Source organism: Uranotaenia lowii, chromosome 2 (genome assembly GCF_029784155.1).
Source record: "Uranotaenia lowii strain MFRU-FL chromosome 2, ASM2978415v1, whole genome shotgun sequence".
NCBI classification, from domain to species: domain Eukaryota; kingdom Metazoa; phylum Arthropoda; class Insecta; order Diptera; family Culicidae; genus Uranotaenia; species Uranotaenia lowii.
In genome coordinates this window covers 53,586,632-53,600,652 of record NC_073692.1, presented here as the reverse complement: position 1 = coordinate 53,600,652, position 14,021 = coordinate 53,586,632, and the positions used below count along the sequence as shown (strand labels likewise).

The following is a 14,021-nucleotide window of genomic DNA, read 5'->3' as shown; positions in this document are numbered from 1 at the left end:
GACACCAATTTACGTCCGCGCATCAGTCCGTCAATTTTGCAGACAAGCTTCTCGTTTACACGCGCCAAGCAACAGACAAACGGGACAGAAAGACAGACAAACTTCTATGGGAAGCCGCGCGTAGGGTTGTTAGTCTTTCGCAAAATTCACAAATGTCAACCGTTGTCGGGGACCTAACATGAGACGCAAAACGAAACAAATTTGTTCAGATTTTCCCTCGTTCCCTGAATCAGCGGTTAAGGTCCAGAAACCTGCGTGTCAACCAGTCAATTCATCCGTCAGTAATCCGTCGTTGATCGTCGTCCGGCCTGATATGATGCCCCAATCCATCGATCGTGTGGACTCCCCCCCTGAATGACGACGACGGTGTAGATCCTTTTTTCTTGAAGGGAAGAAGAACTTTTGCGGGACAATTCTTCGAAAGGCGGCAGCAACAGCTCAGAAGCAAATACCCTGTCGATGGGATCGATTTGCAACTACCAACTAGTTATAGCTACTAACCAGCGAGCTTCCCCTCTTCGCGCGGATTGATTGGCATGTCGTGTCCGATTCAAAATAGGATCAAGTCAATCCCTCAGAAGAAGCGAGTAGCCCTAGACTACATTTGTTCCACCGCACGTTTTAGCTGCCATGTTCCAAGTCGGAGTCTGAAAACAGCTCGAATTATCTGTTTTTATTTTTTCGTCGCTCTCAATTCTTTGTGTGTCGTGAGTGAATCGACGCAGAGACAATTTACCCGTCAATTTGTGAGTACCTTAAATTAACTTTATGCGATCGCGAATCACGGTTAATGTTTATTGAACTCAAGTGATGTAATCTTGACAATTTCAATGAGATTGTTTATCTTCAATTATGTAGACAGAACGCAAAGGTTTTGGCGACGACCTGAAAGAGCTTGAAAAAAAAACGAAGGGAAAGATTAATGGCGGATGCTGGATTTACTCTCGATTTGAATCGAAGTTGCTCCCTGGAATGTGATTTACAGCCCCCCTGTATGTGACGGGCAGTTCGGTTACGGTAACAGGATATATCTGATTTTAAGCCAAACATGCTCAGTCGGTTTTTTGCCAAAACATGACAACTATTGAGGGTGATTTCTGTGCCAAAAGAGGTTGTCTCACTCAGTAAAGATTTTAAAGAAAAACGAAATAACTACAAAAAACGAGCAATAAATAAATGCCACTACAGAGCGGAAGTAAAAATAATAATTGAGAAATGAGTAGAGACAGATGAGAAAGGACAGATGAGAAAAAAGAGCAGAGAAAACATAGAGGAAAGAAGAGAGAAGAGAGAAGAGAGAAGAGAGAAGAGAGAAAAGAAAAGAGAGAAGAGAGAAGCGAGAAGCGAGAAGCGAGAAGAGAGAAGAGAGAAGAGAGAAGAGAGAAATGAGAAGAGAGAAGAGAGAAGAGAGAAGAGAGAAGAGAGAAGAGAGAAGAGAGAAGAGAGAAGAGAGAAGAGAGAAGAGAGAAGAGAGAAGAGAGAAGAGAGAAGAGAGAAGAGAGAAGAGAGAAGAGAGAAGAGAGAAGAGAGAAGAGAGAAGAGAGAAGAGATAAAAGAAATATCGAAAGGCACTTAGTTTTTTTTCAATTTCGGCTAAACAAGTGCATCGGCTTCTAAAGGGTTATTTGCATTCCGGCTGAATCACTGCCAAGCAAGTTGAAATCGGCAAGAATGCAGATGGATGAGTGAGAATACACGTTGATAATCCCGAGCTTCGTTCAATATACATTCATTTATTATAATGATCATTCGGTTTCTTTTCGTGGCCAGGCAGCTCCATCCGGGACACCGACAGCCGTCAAGATCCACCCAAAATGGGTTGATAGAAACAGCGTGACATTGTTTTCCCTTCAGTTGGGATTTTCATCCAATATATCAGAGCGAAAAGACGGGTGGCGGGCAAACATTCTCCCGGTGCCAGTTCCCGGGTGATGCAAAACGAGAAAAATGTCCCCTTTTCCCTTCTGATTTCCCACAGATCGATCCGATTCACGGCCACGAAATCGTTGACGACGACGACGACGTAAAAGGGTGGCCACGGGCCTCGGTTGTCGGAGATACAAAAACAATAACAAATCTCGCGGCCTCCGGAGACAAGGTAGGCTGTTTGTTTGTTTTATTGATCCGATCGCCAACAAATCTCTGACAGGGCAAGTCAGGGTTAGTAGTTTCGAGGCTGGGCGTACGTCACGTCGTCGTCGCCGTTGGCCGATGCCCTTAGTCAAAGGGGATGGCGTCGCTCGGTGGCGACCCTTGGTTCAATGGTCCGAGGGAATGCACTCAAATGACGATTGATTCAGGTCTGTTCTTTAGAGGGCAAGTGCACGACTTGTATCAGGCATACCTTTGAACTTTTTTCTGTTAACAATTTTTTGGATAAACATGACATCGAACATTTTTGTTCAAAATTCAATCGACTTAAAATAAAACGGAAATTTCTTCCGAAAAAAGCGAACTTCAACCAATTGTTAAAAATGAGTTTTGGTAGTAAGGTTTATAGAAAAAAAAGTTGGTCTTTATCGATAGCTGTTGAGCGGGCCATAGACTGCATCACATTTGTGCAAATGCGATGAAATTCGATGAGATTCTGTCGCTGTGAATACGATTTGCATCGTGTATGGCACTGTTTGAATGATCTCGCAAACGGTTTGAGTAAAGCGGGCCATAGACTACACAAATGGTGTGTGAAAATTCGATGATTCCACAACGATTGTTTGATATATGGTCACCCATACACGATACAAACAAATTTCGCGCGAACACAAACGATTGCTGCCGAAAACAGTAACAGCAATTACAAAAAACTACCTCCACTTCGGCTGGGGCTGAGAAAATGAGAAGTTTGTACAAACAGCACCATACACCATGCCACAGAGGATGATTTGTACAAAATATTTCGATCCCGATCGATTCACGTTTAACGGTTCAGTCTTACACTCCAATGTAAAACTTACGAAAAAAAAACAATTATAAATCTCTTACAACAATTTCTTATCCGCTGTCAGCGTTGTCACATTCCAAAAACTACCGACAAAAAATAAACGCCAAAATGTGCACTAACAACAAAAAGATCATCAGAGAAAATTGTTAGAAAAATCTGTAGTTATTTTTTAATTTATTTTGCCTCTTGATGATTTGTCAATAACCTAAAAGGTGTTTTAAAATCCGGAAACTTCATTCAACTATATTGTTTTTTTTTTTTATCAAAATTGACGACTGTGCAGACCTGTCCGGAAGTCCGCAACCCGGAAGTAACACAAATAAGCTACCCGATCTCGAACTACCGAGGGAACCATGCGCTACCAGGCTAGCTCGCTTGCTGGCCAACTGACTAACCGACTGACTGACTGCACGCTTGAGTCAAATGACGCGGTATCGGGTTAATCCACACATCTCCCTCCTCTCCCAAACAAAATAATGTAATATAATTAAAAAGAAACTGTTTTGAAATCGTTTATTTTTATTTAGTTTAAAAAAAAATAGCAAATCGACAATGAGTTTGATTTTGTTTCTGGAAACTCGTCTACTTGGCTTCTGCCATGCATCCTGTCAAAGAACTGATGTGAAGTAGGTACAAACAACATGCGCTACAATGCGTGGCCGATGCTTGCATATCTCATTTCCACCTGTCTTTCGATTTCCGTTAAACGAAATCATCCTAAACACTTCAATGAAATTAGATCTCTATTTGACCATCGACTAGCTTTGCGATGAGAATATACGCTAAGTGACAATTATTCAAAAAATTGCGAATGATGTGAAACCCAAATAGATATTTCATAACACCATGCAGGCAAGTTGGGTTGTAGTGGTTTTGAACCTAGTCACACGTTCGTTTCTATATTGTATTTTTTTTGTTTGCATTCCACAAATTTGATACTCGGTTAACATATAATTTATTAATCGGTATTATAATTCAACGATTGCTCATTTTATCTCTGAGTTTGATTAAGAAAACAAATATTCCAAATTTATTTTTCATTTTTTTCGTTTTACATGCATATTACGGAACTTTGAAATTTAATTGCGGGCAGTAAGTATGAAGATAGTATTCGAACGTTGGACCTAATTATAAAGCAAATTTTAGCAATTGTCGCTGAACCCTCAAACCGGAGTTTTCGTTTAAATCAGCACCGGCGACATTCACTGACGATGGGATTTAGTATTAGCAATCTTCAAAATGTCCTCTCGATACACTTTTTTCCTCCTTTCAAGTTGTCCCCTTGACACGCTCATAGTTGCATCATTTCTCAAGCTGTTCTCCTAATCCGCTTGATTTTCAAATTAATTTCAAACAGTCTTCTCGACCCGATTTTTTCAAATTGAAAGTAATCCTCTCGACTCGCTTTAAATTTCAATCTTATTTCAAGCTGTCCTCTTAACTCGCCTTCTAATTTTAAGCTGTCCTCTCAACTTGCTTGAAATTTCTATCAGTAGTTTCAGGCTTTCCTCTCAACTCGCCATTTAATTTCAAGTTGTCCTCTCAACTCGCTCGAAATTTCTATCAATACGCTTAGGCTGTCCTCTCAACTCGCCTGTCAATTTCAAGCTGTCCTCTCAACTCGCTTGACATTCCTATAGATACTTTCAGGCTGTCCTCTCAACTGGCCTGTCAATTTCAAGCTGCCCTCTTGACTCGCTTGACATTTCTATAGATACTTTCAGGCTGTGCTCTCAACTCGCTCGAAATTTCTATCGATACTTTCAGGCTGTCCTCTCAACTCTCCTTCAATTTTAAGCTGTCTTCTCAACTGGCTTGAAATTTATATCGATACGTTCAGGCTCCTTTCAACTCGCCTCTCAAGCTGTCTTCTCAACTCACTTGAAATTATGAACATGATCAAGCTCACGACTTGAAATTTCAATTTTATTCCATGATGTCTTCTCAACGGAACTTGAATGCTGAAATCACTAATTCCAGATTCGGCATTCTTTCACAACCGGCTAGCTAGCCAAAAAAAGAATATTATATAATGGCACGTTGTTCTTTTTTTTTCACTTCAATTTTGATAGCCAAAGGAAATCATTCAACAGCGTTGCTTTTTGTTTCAACACTATTTCACTTAATGAGTATTCGAGTTACTCATTTTATCACGGTAATTAAAAACCTGTTTGCAAGTTTGATGAAAATAAATTCAGCGTGAATCGATGACCACGTTTGTTTACTTTTTCGGTTCGATTTTTTTTTAATAATTTCTCGTTTATAATGTTACCTGCTACGGTCGCCAAATGTGCAGACCTGTCCGGAGGTCTGCAACCCGGAAGCAACACCGGTGAGCTACCCGATCTCGAACTACCGGGGGAACCATGCGCTACCAGGCTAGCTCGCTTGCAGGCCGACTGACTGGCTGCATACTTGTGTCGAATGACGCGGTATCGGGTTAATCCATTCACAATCCATTTCACATAAATCCGAATTATGTCTGTTTCTTGAAGAAATGTTCAATCGATATGGTTTCTATTTCCTATTTTAAAACTATTTCTGTGGTCTATTTTGAAATTTGTACTAAACTCAACCGAATTCTAAAATTTTTTCGAATCTGTACCAAAAATATTGAAAAAATGTGTACCTACTTTTCTTGTGGCTACCATGCTCAGTGCTGTTCTGGATTTTTTTTATTGAAAAAATATTTGTCCAAGGTGGCGCTCGGAGCAGAGCTGACTGGTGTTTTCGTAAAAAAATTTAGACACTGCAAAGAAAAAATATCAGTACCTATTTTTCAAGACACCTGTAGATGGGTAGAAAAAATATGCAGCTCTTATTGGATTGCATAAATTAAGTCGGCATAACGGTGCTGTAGACGCCTTGATTTATGCAAAAAAAATATATCAACTTCTAGGCTGGCTTGCAGCTGCAGCTTATATCGAAAAACACCGTTCCAATATCATCTGAACCGAAAGTTATCATTGTTTTTATAGGTTAAACTGTTTTATTTCAGATTCATTTGATGTTATCATCACTGAACTACAAATTCAATTATAATTTAGATTTATTTTTGAAAATCTGGACCATTCGGAACATTTTGAATACCAATTTTAAAAAATCAGGAAAACTCGAGAGTTTTTGAAAAATCAGAAAGGACGCCTCTCGAAAATCAGGACAAATCTTGAAAAATCAGAACACCTCTGGTTCGGAGAGCAGCTTCTCGTACCAATAAAAAAATTGTGTTAGCTTCCAAATTCCTCATCAACCCAATGCGCAATAGATTTTTCCGGAGAAGGATCAGCGGATGTGAATGCTATCGCTCGCCCTTAAGTGCTGACATTCTCACTCTAATTATGTCTTTCAATTACTGTCTTCGACAAAACAATGATATTTCTCTAAATAAAAACTTACCCCTAGTGAGAATCCGGCGCATGCTCCGTTTGATGGTCCAAGAGCAGTTCCACATGTTGTTCCGGAACTGGTTCTCGCACTCCCGGAAGCCAAGATTGATTCCCCGCTTGATCTCCCGCATCAGTGATGTGTCATTCTTGCAGATCTCGGCCAGTTTCCCGGTAGGTCGTCGCGTTTTTTTGTTTCTGTTCTCACACACCTGGGCCGGATCCAGGAGAATGTTGCTGCCTTCAGCCCTGAAAGTTGGACAGTTGAAAGTTTTTCGATCAATTAGCAATTCATTCATTACTATTTCTCAATTGTGGCAGCTAGAGAGGCCATGCTACCGGCTCTGTTGGCCGACAGTTCAGCTCGATGAATAATCTTTTATTCGGAATAAGTCATAAAGATAAAGTCAGATTTCGAAACGGATAATTTATGGCCGTTTTTACGGTATCATAATTAAGTATGCATAACATGTCGCGACCAAACGTGGCTCTGAATCTTGCACTTGACCCTTGAAAGACTGAGGGAGGGAGTTCCTCGTACATATTCCGATGTGTAGGCGAGATGTGGAAGCTGATGATGATGGTACAATCCTGCCATTCAAACAGTTTCCAACAAAACTTTTGATTCAGGCGTCACGTAGCCGCAGCAAACAGACAGACAAGACAGTCAGTTGAACTTTTCCGCTGAGTTCATCGTTGCTGCCTGCATGCGCCAGCGAGTCAACTTCTGAAGCGGATTTGACATCACCCCAAAACATTCTCATCGGGTTCCCATGGCTTTGGGGCTGGCTTGATGATATTTCTTTTATTTCACAATAAAAATAATAAAGATTAAGATAAAACAATATTGCTCCGGCTGATGCTTTCGTCCGGTTGTGCTTTCGGGGCTGCTGAATGGAGATGAAATCCTTTCGCCGGTATGGCAGCGATGAAGTAATATGAAGCACGAATATTATTTCATTTTTTTTTTTCATTTTAAATGTTTATTTGTTTTACAGATCCGAAGAAATTTATCAATTTAAAAATTAAGTCAATGACGCATTTATGATTCTTTAGAAAATCTACTATCGGCCTTATTTATCTCAAAGGTCTCATATTTTCAATTCTTTTAATCGTTCTGCTAAAATATTTTCAATTAATAAAGACGATATGTTTTTTTTTAAATTCTTATTTTGTCCATGAAAAATCACTATTAAAAACTAACAAAACGAAATATACATTATTTAGGTTTACGTAATACTTTCTAATCAGCAGAACGAACTGTTAGAAAAAGTCAATATGGAATGTAGTAATGCATTTTGTCGAAAAAAGCACCATATACTTCTTATATTAGCTCCCTTTTGGTGGGTACATATATTTTTTATGTGACGGTCGCTAAGGCCCATTTGGGTCCTTCCGCCACACCATACGCTTCTATCTATATTTTACATAATTTTTTGATTTTGTCCGATTTTTCCATTTTACTTCCGCGTATTAACATCACCGTACAATTCTTTGTTAGATTTGCATCATTTTAGTATGATCGTTTGACCTTTTATTAAAAAGTTTGTTTCATGTGTTGTATTGTATTGCCAATTTCTTAAAGACGCTAATATTCACACTGTTTTTGATGCACGGCGGTATTTTTTAAGTTCTTGGCAGTCTAAACTAGACTAGAATTTTGAGAACTCCCGAATCCCGGAAAACCATGGAAAAATTCCAGGAATTCCCGTACATAATAAATGGAGCTAAATTTTCGAAAAAAATACACTACCTTAATTAGGAAAATAAATTATAGTCAGTAAGTGAAATAGTTCTTCTACGTTGATAGGGGAACTAGGGGTAAAACTCCCACGTTGAGAAGAATCTTTTATAACTCGTTATAAATGAAGCATGCAATCCAGTAAATACGACAAAAATTTTGAAAAAAGGACTGTTCTTCTCCATAAATATATAATTTGGAACACTTGAAACAATAATATAAGTCTTCATAGTTAAATTATGAATTGCTTTCTAAAGTATGATTTCCATTTAGTTAGGGGTTAAGTGCGCATATGTGTGTACCCAAACGCTCCATTAAACAATTCCATTCCAATTTAACATAGAAATTTCTTTAAAGTATTGTAATGATAAGTGTACTAAATTTAAAGAAATATGAAACATGCTTAAAGATAAGCGCTCATGGCGCTCTTTGCCCGACCTCGACATTTTTATTTAAAATTGCTCATATAGTATACATAATTATTGAATTAGGATTTTGTTTAATTTTTGATGAATTTAAATACCCATGTTCATCATTAGAACAGATGACAGGTGGATTTATTGCTTTTTGATGCCGTAATTGCTTACGAGAAAAGTTAAAAAATTGCAAGAAAAACTCCTTAAAAATTTTGTTTTCGTTTTTCGTCAAATTTACGTGATATAAAAAACTTAGAAGGTCCCCAAATGTCTATGAACACGTAAAAGTGTAAATAGAACGAACTGGCATTTTCAGACATGTTGAAAAATGTTTGTTTAGTGAAATACTGATGGTGGCGTATCTTGCCTGCTCTGCGCATTTTATACCTTGTTCACCTATATTGTTAGGCTAAATTTTTTGTCTTAAGATTGTAAAAAAATGGACATCAACAAAACAAAATTGAAATTTAAAAGGGTTTTCAAGAAAACCTTCCGTTACAAGTGAAAAATAACATCAATAAATATACACCACAAGAAAAGATGTAATGCTGTATTTAGCAATATTCATCATTAAGCACTTTCGATAAGCACACTGTGGAAAGTAATGGCAGAGAAATGACACGAAACATAAGTGCAGCGGTGCAGTTATCTGAAAATTTACTTTATTTGATGAACAACTTAAAGTCTAGCAAAGAAACTTCTATCGAAAGTAAAAAATCGTTCTCGATTCTATCCAATTTTTGCAGCAAAAAGCAGTCAATTATGTTGGTTCAAGTACTACAGAGTCCGTTCAATTTTGGCAACATTTGATGTTGGCTACATCCTTTTAAACCGTTCACAGTCTGAGTCAACGAAATGGGAGATCTAGCTTTTGTTGGAATTATAAGTCAGGAAGTGCACCACAATCCCGAAAGAGAAGATGTTACAATTCCAAACGACTGTAAATTCATAAAACGATGAGTTGATGAGTAGGTAAAATTTCACAGTCTAAAAGTATGATAAACTTTATGAACACATTAAAAAATGATTTTGTTGATAATATGTATGTATGTTACAATAATGGTTTATGAGAGTCTTCATTTACTAAAATTGGAGGGGTCTTTCAAAACAATATATGATCTTATTTTGTCAAAAGCTATGTTTCAATTCATAAATCATCTCATCAAGTCGAAACACTTGTGTGTATCAACACAAATCCATCGAAAATTGTTCATTTTTGTCATATTTTTGATATATTGTATGGAAGCCGCCCCCTTTCTATATTCGGTGGGCTTAAAAACTGTTAAAGAAACCATTCTCAGCAACACGCCTTATTTAATGTTGTCATATTTTTGTTGATTTTGTATGGGAGGCAAGACCCCCCTTAGTATGTACTTCTACTTACACTACCGGCCAAAAGTTTGGGATCACCCGCTAAAAACATGCAAATTTTGATCGTTCATATCTCAGCCGTCTTAGGACATATTGCAAATCTTCTGATCTCATTTGAAAGATAATGAGCAATAGCTATTTCGGAGGTATTTTTCCCATAAATATTGTTTTAGTTTTGCACCTAAAACTTAACCTAAAGTTAGAACATTTTCAAAAACTCGCACTCAATATTCAAAGCCGACCATCTTGGGATAGGGTGGATCAAATTTCAAAATTTGAGTTGTATTAGAATCCTTTTTGTATACCTCTCAAAACACAATTAAAAATTGTTTGCAAAAATTTGAAAATTTACTATTAATTAATAAAATAGACACTTAAGTTATCGTCCAAAAGTTTGGGATCACCCCTAGTATGGTGTATCGGCCAAACTTTTGACCGACAGTGTAGATATCACTCCCAAAAACTTCCTCTCCAATTAAATAGCGAATCAAAAATCTCTTTAAACCCACCATATATTGATCAAAAGTACACTTTTCATGTTCAGTACGTTACTTAAATCGATATGTAAACAAACACTATATAGTGTTTTTTGGTGAATAATTGAAAAGCAATTTTTGTTTTTCCATGTCAGGTTATTTATTATTTAAAAAATAATATTCAATTTTTTCAACAACAAACAAATCTTCCGTAAAATGCATACTTCCCATTTTTGTTATAGAATAAAAGGTTCAAACTATTAACACCTTCCATTTAAGCTTGTAAAACTAGAAAAGTTCCCTATACTCGGCCTCATAATACATCAGATTAATCTGATCTATTTTAAAAGACAGGTTCTTGCTGTTCATGCGTCAATTAATTTTCATCGAGTTTCCGTTGTTCTAAACATTTAAAAGGCGCTTGATGCATCTTCAGTTATGTACATTTGTACGAATTCAACAAAATGTTTTCAATCTAATTATATTGAAAACATTTTATACTTTATCCTGTTATCAAAATGAAACAAAACTGACCTTCTAGTCGTAATGGATTGGAAAATTTCATGCAAACCTTCCAATTTTCTTTTTTTTAAGCGTTCGCAAATTATTATTGCATGTGCATCAGTATTAAACTCGTATCTTTTAGATAAAAAATGATGCTTTCGTTAACACGAACTAAAAATGGTATTATTTTTTAAAATCGTTCAAATGCTTTTGATTCGATCGGCAAAATAGCAATCTGGTTCACATCCTCTTGCGATTTATGCTCGCGACGAAAAAAAAAACTTCTGAAAGGAGCAAATTTCTTTGAAAAATGGAAGCCATTATTTTTCAATATCAGATGCATGTGAGCCTCCCCTTCCTCAAGTCGGAGGACTCTGAAACAATTCACAGTCTTCAAAACGGCTACATACCAAATTTCACGTTGTACGGTTCAGAAGTTTTCGAGTCTATAGGGAGACAGACAGACAGACAAACAAATTTTTTTTAAATATATGTACCTATACATTAGATTAGGGCTACCATGTTCTGCGACACCAAAAAGAGTACATTGAGATCATTTATCCAAAAAGTCAGTAGAAATGTTTATCGAACGCTGCTTATCCGAACTCCAGTTTTCTAAGCTGTTGAATGTTGAAGATTGATTTCAACAAAAAATGGATTTATTTTGCTGGAGTCGTCATAAATAGAGTTGTTTTTTCGATTTGTGTTTACCTCTGTATTTAAATACATTTCAGTTTTCTTTAAGCATGGTCGTCAGAATAGAAAAATAAAAAAAATGGACCCGGAACATTTAAAAAATAATGAAAATAAAATTAATTTTTAATTTTTTTTTAATTATTTCAAAAGTCTTTTTTCAGACTTTGCACTAAATACACTAATTGAATGTTATTGTTTATTGACAGAGCTGAATTTGACAAATATTTAACAATTTAGAAAAAGTTACTATTCATTTTTTTACAGCAACAATTTTCTAATCAATATAATGTTTGAACATGTCTTCGAAATTTGTGTCATCAATATTTTTTTCAATTTTCAGTTAGGGATTGGCGAATTGCACTAAGAATTAAAGAATTTAGAAAAAAAGAATTTAAACTTTCTTGTTTTTAGATTATTTTTCTCTTAACAGGCAAACCCTGAATGAAAGCAAATCTATTTAGATTATTTGGAATATTGAAATTCAAAATATTCACACATTACTTAAATTTATAGTTTATGATCGTAAGATAAGAAACTGTAATCCAGACAGTTAAATTTAATTATGAATTTTATTGTTAATTTGAATCAATATTCTCAATTTGGCTTTATGAATCTGGATTTTCAGATATCTTTAAACGTTAATTTAAAAGCTGGATTTTTGTTGATCTTGATTTTATTTTTGTTGATCGAATTTAAGTGTTTATATTTTTTAATTTACTTATGCTTGACAGATTGTTTTTTTAGATCTTAAATCTGGTACGAAACTTTTTTTTGTATTTTTGTTCATTGGTTCAGATTTTTCTCTATACTTAAATGTTCGAAATTTTAGGTGCCATGCTTTAACTTAAAATTTATTTTTTATAATTCTCAAATTTTTTTAGTACTTGATGATATTATTGATTACGATCCTTTTTTCTGACTTTTGAAACTGAAAGTAGGATCTAATATCAAGATAAAGTCCTATATACCTAAAATTTTCAAAAGTTCCGTTTAACCACTGAGCATGAGAAGTAGTGTGGATTTTCCAATGTTTCCTGATCCCCCAATCCGTTTTTATGATAATGATTCAATTTACTAGGAATCACAAAATTAATAACCTTCAATTCTCAAATTAACTAGATAAAATCAATAAGGTTAAGGTGATCTTTTACCAGTTATATGACTTTCTATTGGTGTTGCCAAAACTCATAAAAAATGATTTGATAATGAAATGTTTCAATTCAATCTCATTAAGTTGTTTTGAGTCTATTGGAAATTACGCAGCCATATTGCTTGAGTTGCTAAAAGAATATGACATTTCATAAAAAAATAATGGTAAACGAAAAACATCTAATAAAATATTAGAATTGCCTTGATTCTGATGCATCAAATTACAAATTTTGCCAATATTCTTCGTACCGGCTTTACTATGCTTCGTAGTTGCGGAAGCCCATAGGGAAAATCACATCCAAGTATCCATTTTACTGGTGCCACGTGAAAAGTACACTTGCAACGAAAATGGGCGCCAAAACTTCCTATAGAGAGATGGATGAACATCAGTAAGCCTTGATTGCTTTTGGCGCCTTCCTACTCTGGGTAAACTCTGGGTGATTCGAATGAAAAAAAAAAAGGAAATTGAGTGCCATGACTTTTATTTGATACGAATAAAAACTAAAAATTAATTTTCAAATTCCACAAAAACGAACACAACAAAAAAAATCGCATGCAAATCGGATGATCCAGTGAAGAGTTTTACGTGTTCGTACATTTCTGTATGGTCTGTCTCTTTCCCTGTTTTATATATATATAGATTTAATCAAAGTTTAGATTTTAAACTTGCCAAAACGTCAATTCAATAGCTTCTCAATATGGCGCAATGATGAAACAGATTTTTACTTGAATTTTGGATAAAAATGATGGCACGGATAAGCGGGGTTCTACTGTACATATTTCGTGCTATCTGAGGTGGCACCAAGATACTTCAATTTAATCAAATACTATTATTATCTTGGAGGTTATGTGACTTACATGACAATTATTAATATTCTTTTAAAAATTCTTGTACTTAACCTAAATGTTGAGCATATTGATTACTGTTTGCATACTCAAAAGCGCTTATCGCGTTCACTGATTATAACGATTAAAGATGCATGTTTAATATAATAAGATTTGTTGTAAGCTGTATTGTAGAGTTCTTATTGGGCATAGGTGCTTATTTTGGATGGAAGTGTGAAAAAGTATTGTATTTGAAAACCTCCTTTGGACAGGGGATCGTTCATATAAACTATTTGAATACTTTTGTTGCGGTTTTCTCATCATTGAGCATTTTATCGAAAACTAAAATGTTAGAAAATTTTCAAAGAACGGCCAATCTTATCAAACCTATCATTTCGCATTCTGAATCGGAGGTCACGAGATAATGAAGTAGTTCATACACACAACTCAAAGTTTTTCTAGCGAGACTGCGACTTTCACCCCAACTTGGCAAAATTTGTACACAATAATGGTTGAGGG

The 14,021-nt window shown here is 35.8% G+C and overlaps 1 protein-coding gene across 1 annotated transcript in view; it reads right to left on the bottom strand.

Moving 5' to 3' along the window:
• LOC129748635 (protein Wnt-6) overlaps nt 1-14,021 on the bottom strand; it is an 84,815-nt gene that overhangs the window by 35,801 nt on the left and 34,993 nt on the right. The window contains exon 2 of the mRNA XM_055743298.1: nt 6,338-6,573. Within this exon, the coding sequence (XP_055599273.1) occupies nt 6,338-6,573 (236 nt within the window). The remainder of the gene's footprint in view (nt 1-6,337; nt 6,574-14,021) is intronic.